Raw genomic sequence first — 15,015 nt, 5'->3', positions numbered from 1 at the left:
TGACAGTACCTTAAGACAAGCCCTTTGCAAGTGCATTTTAAGGCTTCAAATACCAAGATGATTTATTTTTTCCAGATTATTTTCATGAGACGAGTCCTTTAAAATATCTATTTAGACGGGCTGATTTTGGTCCATTAATGATCGTTTATCAGCTGACTTTATCCAAGTCAAGCGGCACTTATTTACTGGCCTGTTTCCAAAGGTCAATGAATAATGCTAGGAAAAGAACGATTGTTAATGCTATCGTTCTATGCCCATATATCTTCATAAGATCACTAGCACATCACCTGTTTACATAGGGCGATGAGCTACTGATAACGATATCTTTTATTCTGGCATAAACAATCTAATCACCTGAGGACCAAGCGTTTTACTTATTCATCATGTGACTGCCAGCATGTGTACACAGGACAATAATCAGGAACAAACTTCTGATAAATAGTAAGTTTATGTGCAAATGCAAGCTTCTGGAGGATCCTACACCTTGAGGTTCATGAAACTCCAGAAACACCAGCAGCCTCAAATATCTGTTTGCTACTTTGTAATGGTATTTTCACAGCTGCTCTATTAATCAGATGAATTTGTTTGGCAGAAACCTTCCTCATTATGCCTTTTTCTGCACAAATTAATCAGTGTTCTATATCAGCCACAGTACAATGATCACGCTCAAGTTTTTGTGACAGACCTAATGTTTTTATACCTTGTCCAAGGCATTGCACTATTTGACGCTTTTCGGCAGCAGAGAGATCCTTTTTCATTCCCTTATTGCTTAAAACCTGTGGCCAGCTTAGTAATGAGCAATGTCCATCTTAAGTAGTTTTTCGTTAATTAGGCTCATCAGGCAAATTAATTATCACAGGTGTTTGACTTTGATTTCAGTGATCCAACAAGCCCTGAAACACAATACCATGCATGAGTTTATTTAAAAAAAAAAACCAAAAAAAAACCATATTTATAGCACTTAAATTCAATTTACATAATAATTTGGAATGTGGTGTACATTATGATATCATTTAGTCTTTGGCTGATTATAATGGAGATTGAACATGTGGCATAGAACACAAGTTAGACATACTCCAACAGCTAGTTCTCATCTGCCATTCTCAACACTGCTATACAGTGTCGGACTGGGGTGTCAAGGGCCTACCGGTAACCAACTCCTGGGCCCCACTTTTCAGCTACATGAAATTGTGACATTGTCCTCAATCTCAAATTTATTTAATAATGAACTTGGTAGAATGTTAAATGAATAAGATGCTGCCTTTGTCTGTACTTGGTGATTCATCTATATTGTCCCAAGTGCTGCTGATCCTACACAGGGGCCTACCGGAGGATTTTCCTGTCTTCTTGTGGGCCAGTCCAAGTCTGCTGCTATACAGTATGTGTCAGACATTCAAGTCTTACCGACTATTAAGCACTACAGAATAAAGTCTGTCGGTATTTCTGTAAGTGAATGTCAAGAAGGGTACTATTCTATTTCCATGTAAGTCAAGAAAGCGCAAAGCAAATTTGCCATCTTTGCAAAGTTACATGTTCTGTTGAGTCTAGAACCGTGTCAGTTCACTCTGCTACAAAAAATCTCTATGCAGAAAATTTGGTTTGTTGTGGCTGGACAAGTGCACTTTACCTATTCGTGTTTTTTTGACACAGTCACAGCCACTAAGGTTTTGTACATGTAACTAAAGAAAACTCTGAGTGAAGACTAACTGTTCATGTATTATTTTCAGTGCGGTCCATATTCACTGTTCCTGGGCTGAGTCTTAAACCTGAAATTCGAGATCTGATAATCCCACATCGGAAAAGTTCCCAGCCAACCGCACATCATAAGCCGTGGTGAACATTAGAGGTAAGTCTCCCCAGTGCCAATTTTTGCAATTCTAACCAGCGTCACTTTACATGGTAATAACTCTGGTACTCTTCAACATATCCCAGTAATTCTGAGATTGTTTTTTTCATGACACATGGTACTTCATGTTGGTGGTAAATCTTGTTTGATAATTTTTGAGGTTTTTTTTGAAAATATCCAAAATGTTACAAAAAATGTGAAAATGTTGCCATTTTCAAAGTTTAAATTTGTATGCCCTTAAACCAAATATTTATACCACACAAAATAGATAATAAATAACACTTACCACATGTCTAATTTACATCTGCATCATTTTTGAAACTTACCGTATTTTTCGGACTATAAGACGCACCGGACCATAAGCCGCACCCCAATTTTCAGAAGGAAAATAGGGAAAAAAATAATAATGTGTCAAATGGGGGTCCGTCTTACAGTCTGAATTCAGCGTACCTGGGAAGGGATCCGGCACAGGGGTCATTCAGTGGTCCAGGTTTGTGCGGTGGCGGCTCTGTGCTGGGGCAGGTTGGTTGTGCTGGAGCAGCTGGGCTGTACTGGGCAGCTGGGCTGGGCTTTGCTGTGCTGGGGCTGGGGCAGCTGTGCTGGGGCTGGGGCAGCTGGGCTGTGCTGGGGCAGCTGTGCTGTGCTGGGGCAGCTGTGCTGGGCTGGGGCAGCTGGGCTGTGCTGGGGCAGCTGTGCTGGGGTAGCTGTGCTGTGCTGGGGCTGGAGCAAGTGGACTCTGTGGGATAAGGTTGGCGGCTCTCTGTGCTCCGATGCAGGGGCGGCGGCGGCTCCGCCCGCATTTCCTCCAAGCCCGGAGGCCCCCGCACATCCCTTGCTGGCCGCCACCATGTTGCGGTGGCCTCCGGGAACATGGACGTCGGGAAGATGGCCGCCGGTCCGGGGACGGCGCATGCGCAGGTTCAGATCTCGTCCCGAGATCTCAGGGGATGAGATTCAAATCACGGCAACGAGGTCTCGTCCCCCGAGATCTCGGGACGAGATCTGAACCTGTGAATGCGCCGTCCCCGGACCGGCGGCCATCTTCCCGGCGTCCATGTTCCCGGAGGCCACCGCAACATGGCAGCGGCCAGCAAAGGATGTGCGGGGGTCTCCGGGCTTGGAGGAAATGCCGGCGGAGCCGCCGCCCCTGCAGCGGAGCACAGAGAGCCGCTACCCCTGCACCAGAGCACAGCCCGCTGCCACTACCGCACTACAGAGCCCCGCGGCACCCGCACCAGCCTCCGGAGGTTAGTATATTTCGACCATAAGACGCACCCCCCACTTTCCCCCAAAAATTTTTGGGAAAAAAGTGCGTCTTATGGTCCGAAAAATACGGTAATTATTTTTTGTTAAGAAGTTAGAAAAGTTAAAAGTTTATAAGCAATTTCTCATTTTTCCAACAAAATTTAGAAAACCAATTTTTTTTCGGGACCAGATCTCTTTTAAAAGACTTTGAGGGTCCTATGTGAAAAAAAATACCCAAAAGTGACACCATTTTAATAACTACATCCATCAAAGTGCTGAAAACCACATTCAAGAAATTTATTAACCCTTTAGGGGCTTTACCAGAATTAAAGCAATGTGAAAGTGAAAAAAATGAAAATTTTACTTTTTCACACCAAAATATTGATTTAGTCTCAAATTTTGCATTTTCAAAATGGTAATAGGAGAAACTGGACAATACTTTGTTTGGTCCATTTTCTCTTGAGTACACCGATACTCCATATATGGTGGAAACTACTGTTTGGGTACATGGCAGGGCTCAGTAGGGAATGAGCACCCTTCAACTTTTGGAGTGCAAAATTGGCTAGAATAGATAGCGGACACTATGGCCTTCATTCAGTCCTGGCAGCTGGTCCATGAATGGTTGTCTAGCTATTGTCTTGACGCTAGCACAAAGCTGCAGTACATGTATGACGAGACTGTGTGTCTTAGTTCAATATCTATGCTGGTTCTCTTCTACACTGTGGTTACACTAAACAAGACATCCAACTCCTTTCATCATGTGACTGATGCAGTAAAGAGGAGGAAACTCTATAACTGTGTTGGAACATCACAGCTTACAGACAATTCCTGGACCACATGGACATGGACTGAAATTGGAACATCCATGCAGTTTAGAAAATTAAAGTTTTAGTAACTTCATTTAGTTTACATCTGGAAAACAATAATAAACTTTTACTGCATTAGAAACCCTCTTTAAAGGGAATCCGTCAGCAGGTTTCTGATTTGTAATACAAGAGCAGCTTGGTGATTCCAGTGATGTATCGCTTACTAAGCTTTTTGTAGTTTCAACAAAATCCAAGTTTTATCAGCTGGAGATTATCATGGGAGGACTAGTTGTCTTGTGCAATGTAGCCTTCCTGCTTCTTGTTAGCCGCCCCCACACTGATTAGCAGTTTTCTGGTAATGTATATTATACACAGAAAGATGTCAATCAGTGGTGTGGGTGGGGTAATACAGCGCTCAGCATTCAGAGAACTGCTATATCTGCATAAGGGAAAATGGTAATTAAATCAAAAATGTACAATGCAGCCCAGTAGGTGACACATTGCTGGAATTAAATTCTCTGCACCTACATCATGTCTTTCTCAAATTAAACAGCAAAAAATGGTGACAGAATCTCTTTAACACAATATATAGTAAAGCCCTAGTCTTCCTCTATGCAGTAGTTTTGGAAATAAGTCAGAAAAAACTATATGAAATTAATCAGGGCATAAAATTGAACTTAACCCCTTAATGACCGCCGATACACCATTTAACGGCAGTAGTTAAGGGTACTTAAACCACAGCGCCGTTGATTAACGGCACAGTGGAAAAGTAAATAGCGCCCCCCAGAGTTGGAATTTCTCCGGGGTCTCGGCTGCCGGGGGTAGCCAAGACCCCAGAGAACATGATTCGGGTCAGTATTTACCAACCCTGGTGTTGCGATCGCCATTATTAACCGTATAACGGCGACCGCAACAAAAAAGCCGCGATTTCACACTTAATTTCTCTCTCCTCTGATGTGATCGCACATCAGAGGGGAAAGAAATAGAGTCCCCAGTTCCTCCAATCTGTCCCCCATACCTCCCGGTGTCCCCCCCCCCATCCTTCCATGGCTCCCGCAGCTCTCGGCGTCATCTTCCTGTAAAGAAAGTGGCCCGCCGAGATCTGCCGGCCAACACCCGACGGATTCCATTCATTCATTCCAGCTACATTTTGATCACTGTGATAAACCCTATCACAGTGATCAAAATAAAAAAATAAAATAAAACCCCTCTTTATCACCCCCTTAAAGGGAATCAGTCACCTACCCTTTGGCGGGCGATAAAAACGAGGTCGGTCCGGTTAACTAAGCTCCGGAAGTATTTTGCTGTGTTTCGGGGCTTAGTTAACCAGCGCATAGAATCATAGAATCATAGAATCATAGAATGCATGCGCAGTCCGGCTTTTCAGCTTTGCCCGCAGTTGGGCAAAGCATACTGCGCGTGCGCTAGCTATGAATGCTTAGCGCACGCGCAAAAATGGCATACACCTACTCCAATTCAGCAATAACCTGCGGACGGCGGGCAAGGATGGGGAGGCGGCACACATCGGGAACACCGCCCATCGGACCGGACCAACCTCGTTTTCATCGCCCGCCAAAGGGTAGGTGACAGATTCCCTTTAATTAGGGAAAAATAATAAAATAAAAAATATATATTTATTTCCATTTTTCCATTAGGGTTACAGTTGGGCTAAAGTGAGTTGGGCTAAGGTTAGGGTTAGGGTTGGGGTTAGAGTTAGGGTTGGGATTAGGGTTAGGGTATGTTTCCATGTAGCATATGTTGTAAGGATTCAATCCGCAGCATCCAGATGTTACAGCATAGTGGAGGGGATTTTATGAAATCCAATCACTATGCTTGCAGGGACGTGGGTGTCACACCCGAAATTACGGACATGCAGCGCGTCTTTCTAGACCGCAGCATGTCTATTTATCTTACGGAGACATGCCGTCTCCGCAAGACAAATAACCCAGTCTATGGATAGGATGCGGTGATTCCACATGTGTTCAATTAACACATCTGGAATCACAGTGCGTACAAAAGCCTGCAGCGCTTTGGGCGGAGCCGGGTATCTGCTGCATCCAAAGCGCTGCCAGCGCAGCATGGAAACATACCCTTGTGATTAGGGTTATGGTTAGGGTTGGTATTAGGGTTAGGAATGTGTTGGGGTTATGGTTGGAGATAGAATTGAGGGGTTTCCACTGTTTAGGCACATCACGGGGTCTCCAAACACGACATGGCGCCACCATTAATTCCAGCCAATTTTGCATTCAAAAAGTCAAACAGTGCTCCCTCCTTTCTGAGCTCTACTGTGCGCACAAACAGTGGTTTCCCCCACATATGGGTATTCAGGGGAAATTACACAACAACTTTGGGGGTCTAATTTCTCCTGCTACACTTGGTAAAATAGAAAAATGGGGGCTAAAAAATGATTTTTGTGGAAAAAAAATGATTTTTTGTTTTCACGGCTCTGCGTTAAAAACTTCTGTGAAGCACTTGGGGGTTCAAAGTGCTCACTAAACATCTAGATAATCTCCCTGGTGGGTCTGGTTTCCAAAATGAGGTCACTTGTGGGGTGTTTGTACTGTTTAGGCACTTAGGGGCTCTCCAAAAATAACACGATAACCGTAGACCATTCCATCAAAGTCTGCATTCTAAAATGGTGCTCCTTCCCTTCAGAGCTCTGCCATGGACCCAAACAGTGGTTCCCTCAAACATATGGGGTATTGGCGTACTCAGGACAAATTGCACAACAACTTTTGTGGTCCAATTTCTCCTGTTATCCTTGTGAAAGTAAAAATTTTGGGGTGACAACATCATTTTGTGAAAAAAAAAAAATGTTTTTTTTTATCTTCACTGCTCTGCGTTGAAAACTTCTGTGAAGCACTTGGGGGTTTAAAGTGCTCACCACACATCTATATGAGCTCCTTGTGTGGCATTTCTTCTGTTTAGGCACATCAGGGGCTCTGCAAAGGCAACATGGCGTCTGAGCTAAATTCCAGCCAATTCTGCGTTGAAAAAGTCAAACGGCGCTCCTTCCCTTCCGAGCTCATCCGTGCACCCAAACATAGGTTTACCCCCCACATATGGGGTATCAGCATACTCACGACAAATTGCACCACAACTTTTGGGGTCCATTTCCTCTTGCTACCCTTGGTAAAATAAAAAAATGGGGGTGAAAAGATCATTTTTATGGCTCTACATAATAAACTTCTGTGAAGCACTTGGGGGGCTCAAAGTGCTCACCTCACATCTAGATAAGTTCCTTAAGGGGTCTAGTTTCCAAAATGGTGTCACTTGTGGGGGGGTTTCCACTGTTTAGGCACATCAGGGGCTCTCCAAACGCAACATGGCGTCCAATCTCAATTCCAGTCAATTATGCATTGAAAAAGTCAAACGTCGCTCCTTCCCTTCTGAGCTCTGCCGTGCGCCCAAACAGTGGTTTACCCCCACATATGGGATGTCGGCATATTCAGGAGAAATTGCACAACAAATTTTGTGGTTCAATTTTCTCTTTTATCACTTGTGAAAATAAAAAAAAATTGGTTCTGAAGTAAATGTTTTGTAAAAAAAAGTTAAATGTTAATTTTTTCCTTCCTGTGAAGCACGTAAAAGGTTAACTAACTTCTTGAATGTGGTTTTGAGCACCTTAATGGGTCCAAAATAAATTTTGTTTCCAAAAGTTTGTGCTGATGTAAAGTAGACATGTGTGAAATGTTATTTATTAAATAATTTGTGTGAGATATATCTCTGATTTAAGGGCATAAAAATTTAAATTTTGAAAATTACAAAATTTTAAAACGTTTTGCCATATTTTCGTTCTTTTCATAAATAAACATAAGTCATATTGAAGATATTTTACCACTAACATGAAGTAAAATATGTCACGAAAAAAACAATCTCAGAATCAGCGGGATCCGATAAAGGGAATCTGTCACTCCATTTTTGCTCTTTAAGCTGCGGCCACCGCCATTAGGGGATTATCTACAGCGTTCTGTAATACTGTAGATAAGCTCCCGATGTAACCTGAAAGATAAGAAAAACAAGTTAGATTATACTCACCACGCGGTCGGTGCGGTGGGTGTCACGGTCCGGTCCGGCGCCTCCCATCTTCTAGCGCTGACGTTCCCATTCTTACTTCTGCCGCGGCTCCTGCACAGATGTACTTTATCTCCCCTGTTGAGGGCAGAGTATAGTACTGCAGTGCGCAGGCGCCGGGAAAGGTCAGAGAGGTTCGGCGCCTGCGCCCTGCAGTACTTTACTCTGCCCTCAACAGGGCAGATAAAGTACACCTGCGCAGGAACCGCGGCAGAAGTAACGAGGAGGACGTCATCGCTAGAAGATGGTAGGCGCTGGACCGAACTGCAACACACTTCGGACCAGACTAGACACCTGGGTGAGTATAATCTAACTCGTTTTTCTTATCTTTCAGGTTACATCGGGGGCTGATCCAGTGGTGGGATTCAAATTTTTAACAACAGGTTCTGTGTTTGTTTGTAGGAAAACCACGCCCATTTTAAGCCACACCCATTTTAAGATACACCCATTATTAAGCCACACCCATTTACACACACCTTTTCCTCAAACATATACAAGTAGGGTCGCAGTCAAGGAGCTGTTCCCTATAGGCAGCACAGGTCCACAATAGGCAGCATTGTTCCCCAATAGGCAGGCACAGGTCCCCAATAGGCAGCATTGTCCCCTATAGGCAGCACGGATCCCCAATAGGCAGCACAGGTCCCCAAAAGGCAGCATTGTTCCCTAATAGGCAGCACAGGTCCCCAATAGGCAGCACAGGTCCCCAATAGGAAGCACAGGTCCCCAATAGGCAGCATTGTTCCCTATAGGCAGCACACGTCCCCAATAGGCAGCACAGGTCCCCAAAAGGCAGGCACAGGTCCCCAATAGGCAGCACAGTGCTGCACAGGTCACCAATAGGCAGGCACAGGTCCTCTGTCCCTTCTGTCCACCCCAGACTCCTCTGTACTCCTCTGTCCACCCCAGACTCCTGTGTCCCCTCTGTACTCCTCTGTCCCCTTTGTACTCCTCTGTCCACCCCAAACTCCTGTGTCCCCTCTGTACTCCTCTGTCCACCCCAAACTCCTGTCTACCCCAGACTCCTCTGTTCTCCTCTGTCCACCCCAGACTTCTGTGTCCCCTCTGTACTCCTCTGTCCACCCCTGACTCCTCTGTCCCCTCTAGTCCTCTCTGGACTCCTTTCTCTCCCTCAGACTCCTCAGTCCCCTCTGGACTCATCTGACCCCTCTAGTCCTCTGTCCCTTCTGTCCCCTCCGGATTTCTCTCTCTCCCCCCAGACCTCTCTGTCCCCGAGACTCCACTGTCCCCCCCCAGACTCAGCGTGTTCCGCCACGACGTATACCTGAGCGCCTGACCGCGTCCTCAGAGCACCACACGCTCTCTGGGCACTTGCTGCAGGACGGGGGTGCGTCTCCTTGGTGATATACGGTAGCTGTAGTTCCGGGTTCTTGCTTCCTGGGGCTGGGCTGGAGGTGAGCTCTGTGCTCTCTGTGGATGTGACGCGGCGATCCCCGCACTGTGCTGGCTGCAGCTCCGGCCCCTGTATAGTCCTCAGAACCGGATCGCGGCTCTGAATCTCCCCGGTTTGGGGAACCGGCTGCTTTTTTAACAACCGGGGAGAACCCGCTGAATCCCACCCCTGGGCTGATCTACAGCATTACAGAATGCTGTAGATAAGCCCTTGATGGCGGCCGCCGCAGCTCATAGGGGAAAAATAGGGTGACAGATTCCCTTTAAAGTGTTCCAGCGTTATAACCTCATAAAGTGACAGTGGTCAGAATTGTAAAAATTGGCCTGGTCTTTAAGCTGCAAAATGGCTCTGTCACTAAGGGGTTAATTAGATTGAAAATATATCAACACTGATGTTTAATAACGGACAGTCACTTTAATGCCAAAATGGGCAGCAGGTTTGTCCTTTTAGAAAGTTCTCCCAATGTTACGATGATATGTTCCTCTGGGACCCTCAATAAGCAGCTATAATTAGTGGGGGGAACCTGTAGGCAAGGATTCAATTCCCCTTTAGTGCCACCATATGGCATATAAAGCATTACACCATGCCCTTTGCCATGTATGTTTCACAGATGTGCTGGGTATTTGAAGGCAGGAACAACCTTTTGTTGAGACTTTCCATTCATTTTAGCTTTTAGGGATGGGTCGAAGGGGGGTCACAAATAGATACCTGGCTAAATTTACAGATGGCTTGTGCTGAGAATAAACAGCTTAATTTGGCTGCAATTCCAGAATTCAAGAACAAGATTGAAACTAAACATTTATTTTCAACCCTAAAAGCCTATTATATGCTGGATCGGACCAATAATTGTTGATCTGTGGTCACTTTTAAAGCCCCCGACACACAAGTTTTGTGACACAACAGCGATCTCACCAGCGAGATCGCTGTGTGTGTGACCCTGACCAGTGACTGGCCCCACTGCCGGTATCGCTGATCGTCCTGGAATGGCCAGGACATTTTTTTGATTGCTGGTCTCCCGCTGGCCAGCACACATCGCTGCATGTGACAAGCGGGAGACCAGCGATCAGCGAGCAGGAGCTGGGTAACTAAGGTAAACAGAGGGTCTCTAAGCGGCGCGCAGCGCTTAGTTACCCACTGTGTACCTTAGTTACCAGCGCGCTGGTGCAGGGAGCTGGTAACCAAGGTACACATCGGGTTTCTAAGTGCCGCACGCCGCTTAGAAACACGATGTGTACCTTGGTTACCATCTCCCTGCATCAGCGCGCTGGTAACTAAGGTACACAGTGGGTAGCTAAGCGACGTTCGTCAGTTGTTACCCCGTGTCGCTGGTGCTGATCGCTGGTGAAGCTGCCTATTTGGCAGCTCACCAGCGATCATGTAGCGACACACCAGCGATCCTGACAAGGTCATATCGTTGTCGGGATCGCTGGTGCGTCGCTATGTGTGACGGGGCCCTAACACTTAAATAATATATAGTTTAGTATAAAAAATTTTTTCAAAATATAGCAAACATGTACACATCATAAGTGAGAATCATTCTGGAAATGTATAATGGCTATTGAATGAAAGTCTGCTTGTTTGTTTACACTCAGGAAGTAGGAAGCGTGATACAAAGCGCTGTATCATATGATCCTTCCGTTATCTCGTGTTTTTCTAGAGGGGTGGAGGTGATCAGTGGAATGGATCCCAGTAGGAAGTAAATGGTCGGACTTGATTAAGTTTGGCTTGTTCCATTACCATATGGGTCGCCCTCCCAGGGCCGTGGGGTACTCGGTGCCAGGCCGGTGTCAGCAGGATGTGTCACAGCAGCAGTGACCCGGACCGTGGCCCTGGGCGCCCAAGTAAAAGGAAGATGTGAATGGTAGAATGTAGTTAGATGAATAGTTCGTGACGCCACCTGTGGTGTTCAGCAAGGGAGGTGTTAAGCCGACGCTGCAGACAGATCCTCCGGGACAGATGGTGTGGTGCAGCAATGATGTTATAGCCCTCCACAGGCAGGGCTGATGTCCCAGGGCAGTGTAGATGTGGAGACACTTAGATGGTGTAGTGTTTGGCGCAGGGGATGTAGCAGTGCAAGGCGGACAGATGCAGGAAGGAATGGAGGACACCAGGGCATGTAGTTCCAAAGCTTTACTCACAGTCTGTAGTGCCCGCTTCTGTGCCGTGTCCTCCGGGTCAGAGACTCAGTCAACCTCCAGGCAAGATGGAATGCTCCCTTCCACACTCCGCCAACTTATGTGCCTTTTCTGAACATCTCCTCTATAGCGCCTTTAAGTGTGAAGATCTCCTTGTACTGAGTTACACTGGAGTTCCTCCTGACAGATGTTCCCAAGAACTCTACTTGTACGGCAGACAGCTGTAGCCTGCTTCGGGGACTCTCTACTCCTGAGTCCCGACTCTCTATCCGTGTTGCTGTTGTGCCCTCAAGTCTTAGATGGGAGTAGTGCATTTACAGCCCACTACTCCAGCGGTGTCTGCTGCAGAACCATTAGTGTTCATACAACCTCAGCGACCTGGCCCCGGCCTTGCGCTTAGAACTTCTAGGCAGGGTTCTTCTTCTAACCCACGTCCTCTGTGTTCCCTTTCACTCCTATGTTCCGTACTTGTCTTTCTCTCCTATGGAAGCTCAGGCTTCAGTTCAATGTCTTTCTCCTTCTTTCCTTTCCCTTGCCAGCTGCCTCAGGTCACTGAGGCAGCAGCAGCACTCCTTCCTCCATCCCTCTTCCAGGGATCCCCACTTCTCCCGAGTGGCTTCCTCTCTCCTACTCTCCTTCTGACTGACCAGTAATCCAAAACCATCCCACTCTTTTATGTGTATTCTCAACTCCACCCACCTCCCAGCACGTTTAGTGTTCCGAGCAGGGAACCACCAAAGGTGCTCTGCTTCTCTCTAAGCAAGGAGCTGAAATGTGGTTTTGCTGAACTACTCTACTGTGTGGGGTGCGAGTGTTGGAGCATGGTCAGGAGCCTCCAACTTACCTGGATGGTGGGGCACCACACCTTAGGAGAAGGTGCATTACCTCTGTGGCGACTGAGCCTCAGGGGCACCACACATACACCATGCTTTTGTTTCTCTTTTATTTGCTGTAGATCACTTGCTTATGAGACCCATCACTGTTCTAAGTAAACTGTTCAGGAAATATGCTAATGAGTGTCTTTGGTTTTTAGGAAGTCTATTCTTGGGATCCTTATGTCTGAATATGTTGCCTTATTGTTGTGTGATATATTACATGTTTAATGCTTATAAATAACGCCTCGCTTTTTTCTTTTATCTAGATGGACGGTCAGCCATAGGCTCTGTATGCACCTGTTTGAATGTATCAGCCTTCCATCCTACTTTGCACACCTTCCCCAAGCTGCTGCCTTCTTGTTAGAGAAGCCATCTTGAAATAAAATGGAAGAATAATGCACCTTACAAAAATATATACTCTGCTTTATCCAGTTCTCCATGGTGGGAATAATCAATTCTCCTGAAGCTTTGCTGCTTTTCAATAGCAAAAACTGTCTAATAGAGGCACTTGATCAGTAGTCCTCCTTTTTCTTCAGAATAACATTATAACCCATATTTATTACCACCGACATTTCATACCTCGCTAGATTAATAGGTACCAAATTTATTAACAAGCACGCCTCCTTAAAAATTTGGTGCATCACTAAATGTCCTTTAGAAAATACAATCTGCTCCTGAGCCATCATCTGCCTCCTTACTTAGTAAATTTATTGGACACATGCCGAACAGTCTCTATCCAATGTGATCGCAGCGTGAAAAGCCAAATGATGGTGTCATTTTGCCACCTGCAATGAATTGCAGTAATTACTTACTTGGTAACATTATAGAGAGAGGTTTCTTCTACCTTTATCTACAAATTGTGGTATTATAAGAGTGAAATGAGAATATGAGACTTAGAAATGTTCACTTTTTTAACAGATATAGTACTGATGATGAACTTGTTGCTGTACATTTAAATATGAAGTCAAGTACTGCTGAAATCATATAAAATAAACTTCTATATGATACCATTCTTTGTTGTGCCTAATTCTGGTATTAGCTTTCTTTGGCTAACTAATTTCTCACTAAATATATAATATATGAGGATTATTACTCTGTGCAACAGTCGTCTAATCCAAGGGTCCGATGTAGTTTTGTCATGGTGCAAATTGGCATCAATGACAAAATTAGAGCTTGGTGGAAGGTCCTTTCAAGACTTCTATACTTATGAGACTTTAAATATATTGGTGGGCTCAGCTGACAGTCAGTATACAGTATGGGCGCCTCACATCTCCTTCCCAACATTGTTGATTTTGGACTGCAATCTGTGGTAACAATAAAACACAGAATTCTTGCAATCTTCACATTAGTCGCTGGGGCTCTTTTTTTAGATTCTAACTTACTGATTTCCAGGAAATACATTTACATTAGCCACAATGAGCATCTTTTGTATTGAAGCCTCTAATAAGCGTGTACAAAGGGAGGGAGAGCAGTGTCAGGTGTTACATCACCTTGTGAATGGTGGATCCTGGGTTATCAGCTGTGTATAGAGGTGTTACCTGTCACTGTAATCCTGACAGTGATAATATGGAGCCATGCTATAATTTCTTCCTGATTTTAATAGTAAATATGAGTCAAAGTCCCAGTAACCAAGTGCAAGATTACTTTTTTAATTTCTATTCTAATATGATAAAAAAAAAGTATTCAAAATACATGTAACACCACTGCCTGATTTAACCCCTTAATGTCATAAGACGTAATAGTATGTCTTAGGCCGGTGTCACACTTGCAACTGCAATGCGAGAAAGTCCCACAAGTCTCTTGCCTAAATACACAACACTGCTACCGGCAGTCGGGATTGGAGTGTGCGGCTGCATGTATTTCTATGCAACTGAACACTCCGGTCTGAATCGCCGTCGGCAGTGCCGGGTATTGAGGTGAGAGACTAACCCGAGTTTCTCGCGTTGCAGTTGCAAGTGTGACACAGGCCTGTTATGAATGGGTTACCGAGGAGAAAAAAGCAAAACAAGCTAAGTCACAGAAAACCAGAGAGGTTGGTAACTATGCAGATTGCAGATCCCTGATCCTACCACACAGCTAGCAGCAGCCGTGGAGCGTACCTATGATGTTCCTAGACGCTTCGCCACAGCCGGAGGACTAAATAAGTTTGAAGCATGAAAAGGGGAAAACTAACTGCCCCAGAGCAGACCCCAAAGGAATAGATAGCCTCCACACATGTATTGACGGTGAAACAAGATGAAGGCACATACACAGGCAGGAAAATAGGCTGAGCAAACGATGGGGCCCAAACTAGAGAGGAAAGGAAAGGAAAGACACTGTCTGCAACCTGCAAAAAACCCTACAAAAATAATGTCCAACACTTTTGATAGCAAAATTAACCCTGAAGTCACTAGACTTCTCCCACTATATCAGCACTCTGAAATATTCTGAGACAGAGCAAAAAGAGACCAAACTAGTAAGGGACAAAAAGCAAATTGGCAAAATACTGATAAAAAAGAGTGGAAATTCAGCACAGCCCCCAGCCGGGGCTGGCTGACCACACCAAAAAACTGAATAGACCAACAAAATCAAGTGTGAACATTAGCAGAAAAACTTAGCTTTAGATGACTGGAACAGAGCCGAA

At 45.1% G+C, this 15,015-nt stretch overlaps 1 protein-coding gene across 3 annotated transcripts in view; it reads left to right on the top strand.

The window, feature by feature from the left end:
• Nucleotides 1-13,402, top strand: part of CDK15 (cyclin dependent kinase 15) — a 425,222-nt gene extending 411,820 nt beyond the window's left edge. For all 3 annotated transcript variants that reach the window (XM_073551521.1, XM_073551520.1, XM_073551522.1), the window contains 2 exons: nucleotides 1,728-1,846; nucleotides 12,659-13,402. In XM_073551521.1, coding sequence (XP_073407622.1) covers nucleotides 1,728-1,837 — 110 coding nt within the window. In that variant the 3' untranslated portion in view covers nucleotides 1,838-1,846; nucleotides 12,659-13,402. The remainder of the gene's footprint in view (nucleotides 1-1,727; nucleotides 1,847-12,658) is intronic.
• The last annotated feature ends 1,613 nt before the right edge of the window (nucleotides 13,403-15,015 follow it).

This window comes from Dendrobates tinctorius, unplaced genomic scaffold (genome assembly GCF_039654945.1).
Source record: "Dendrobates tinctorius isolate UK_male_01 unplaced genomic scaffold, ASM3965494v1 ptg000177l, whole genome shotgun sequence".
Classification (NCBI taxonomy): Eukaryota; Metazoa; Chordata; class Amphibia; order Anura; family Dendrobatidae; genus Dendrobates; species Dendrobates tinctorius.
The sequence above is the reverse complement of the archived record's forward strand: the minus strand, read 5'-3'. Positions and strand labels throughout refer to the sequence as shown.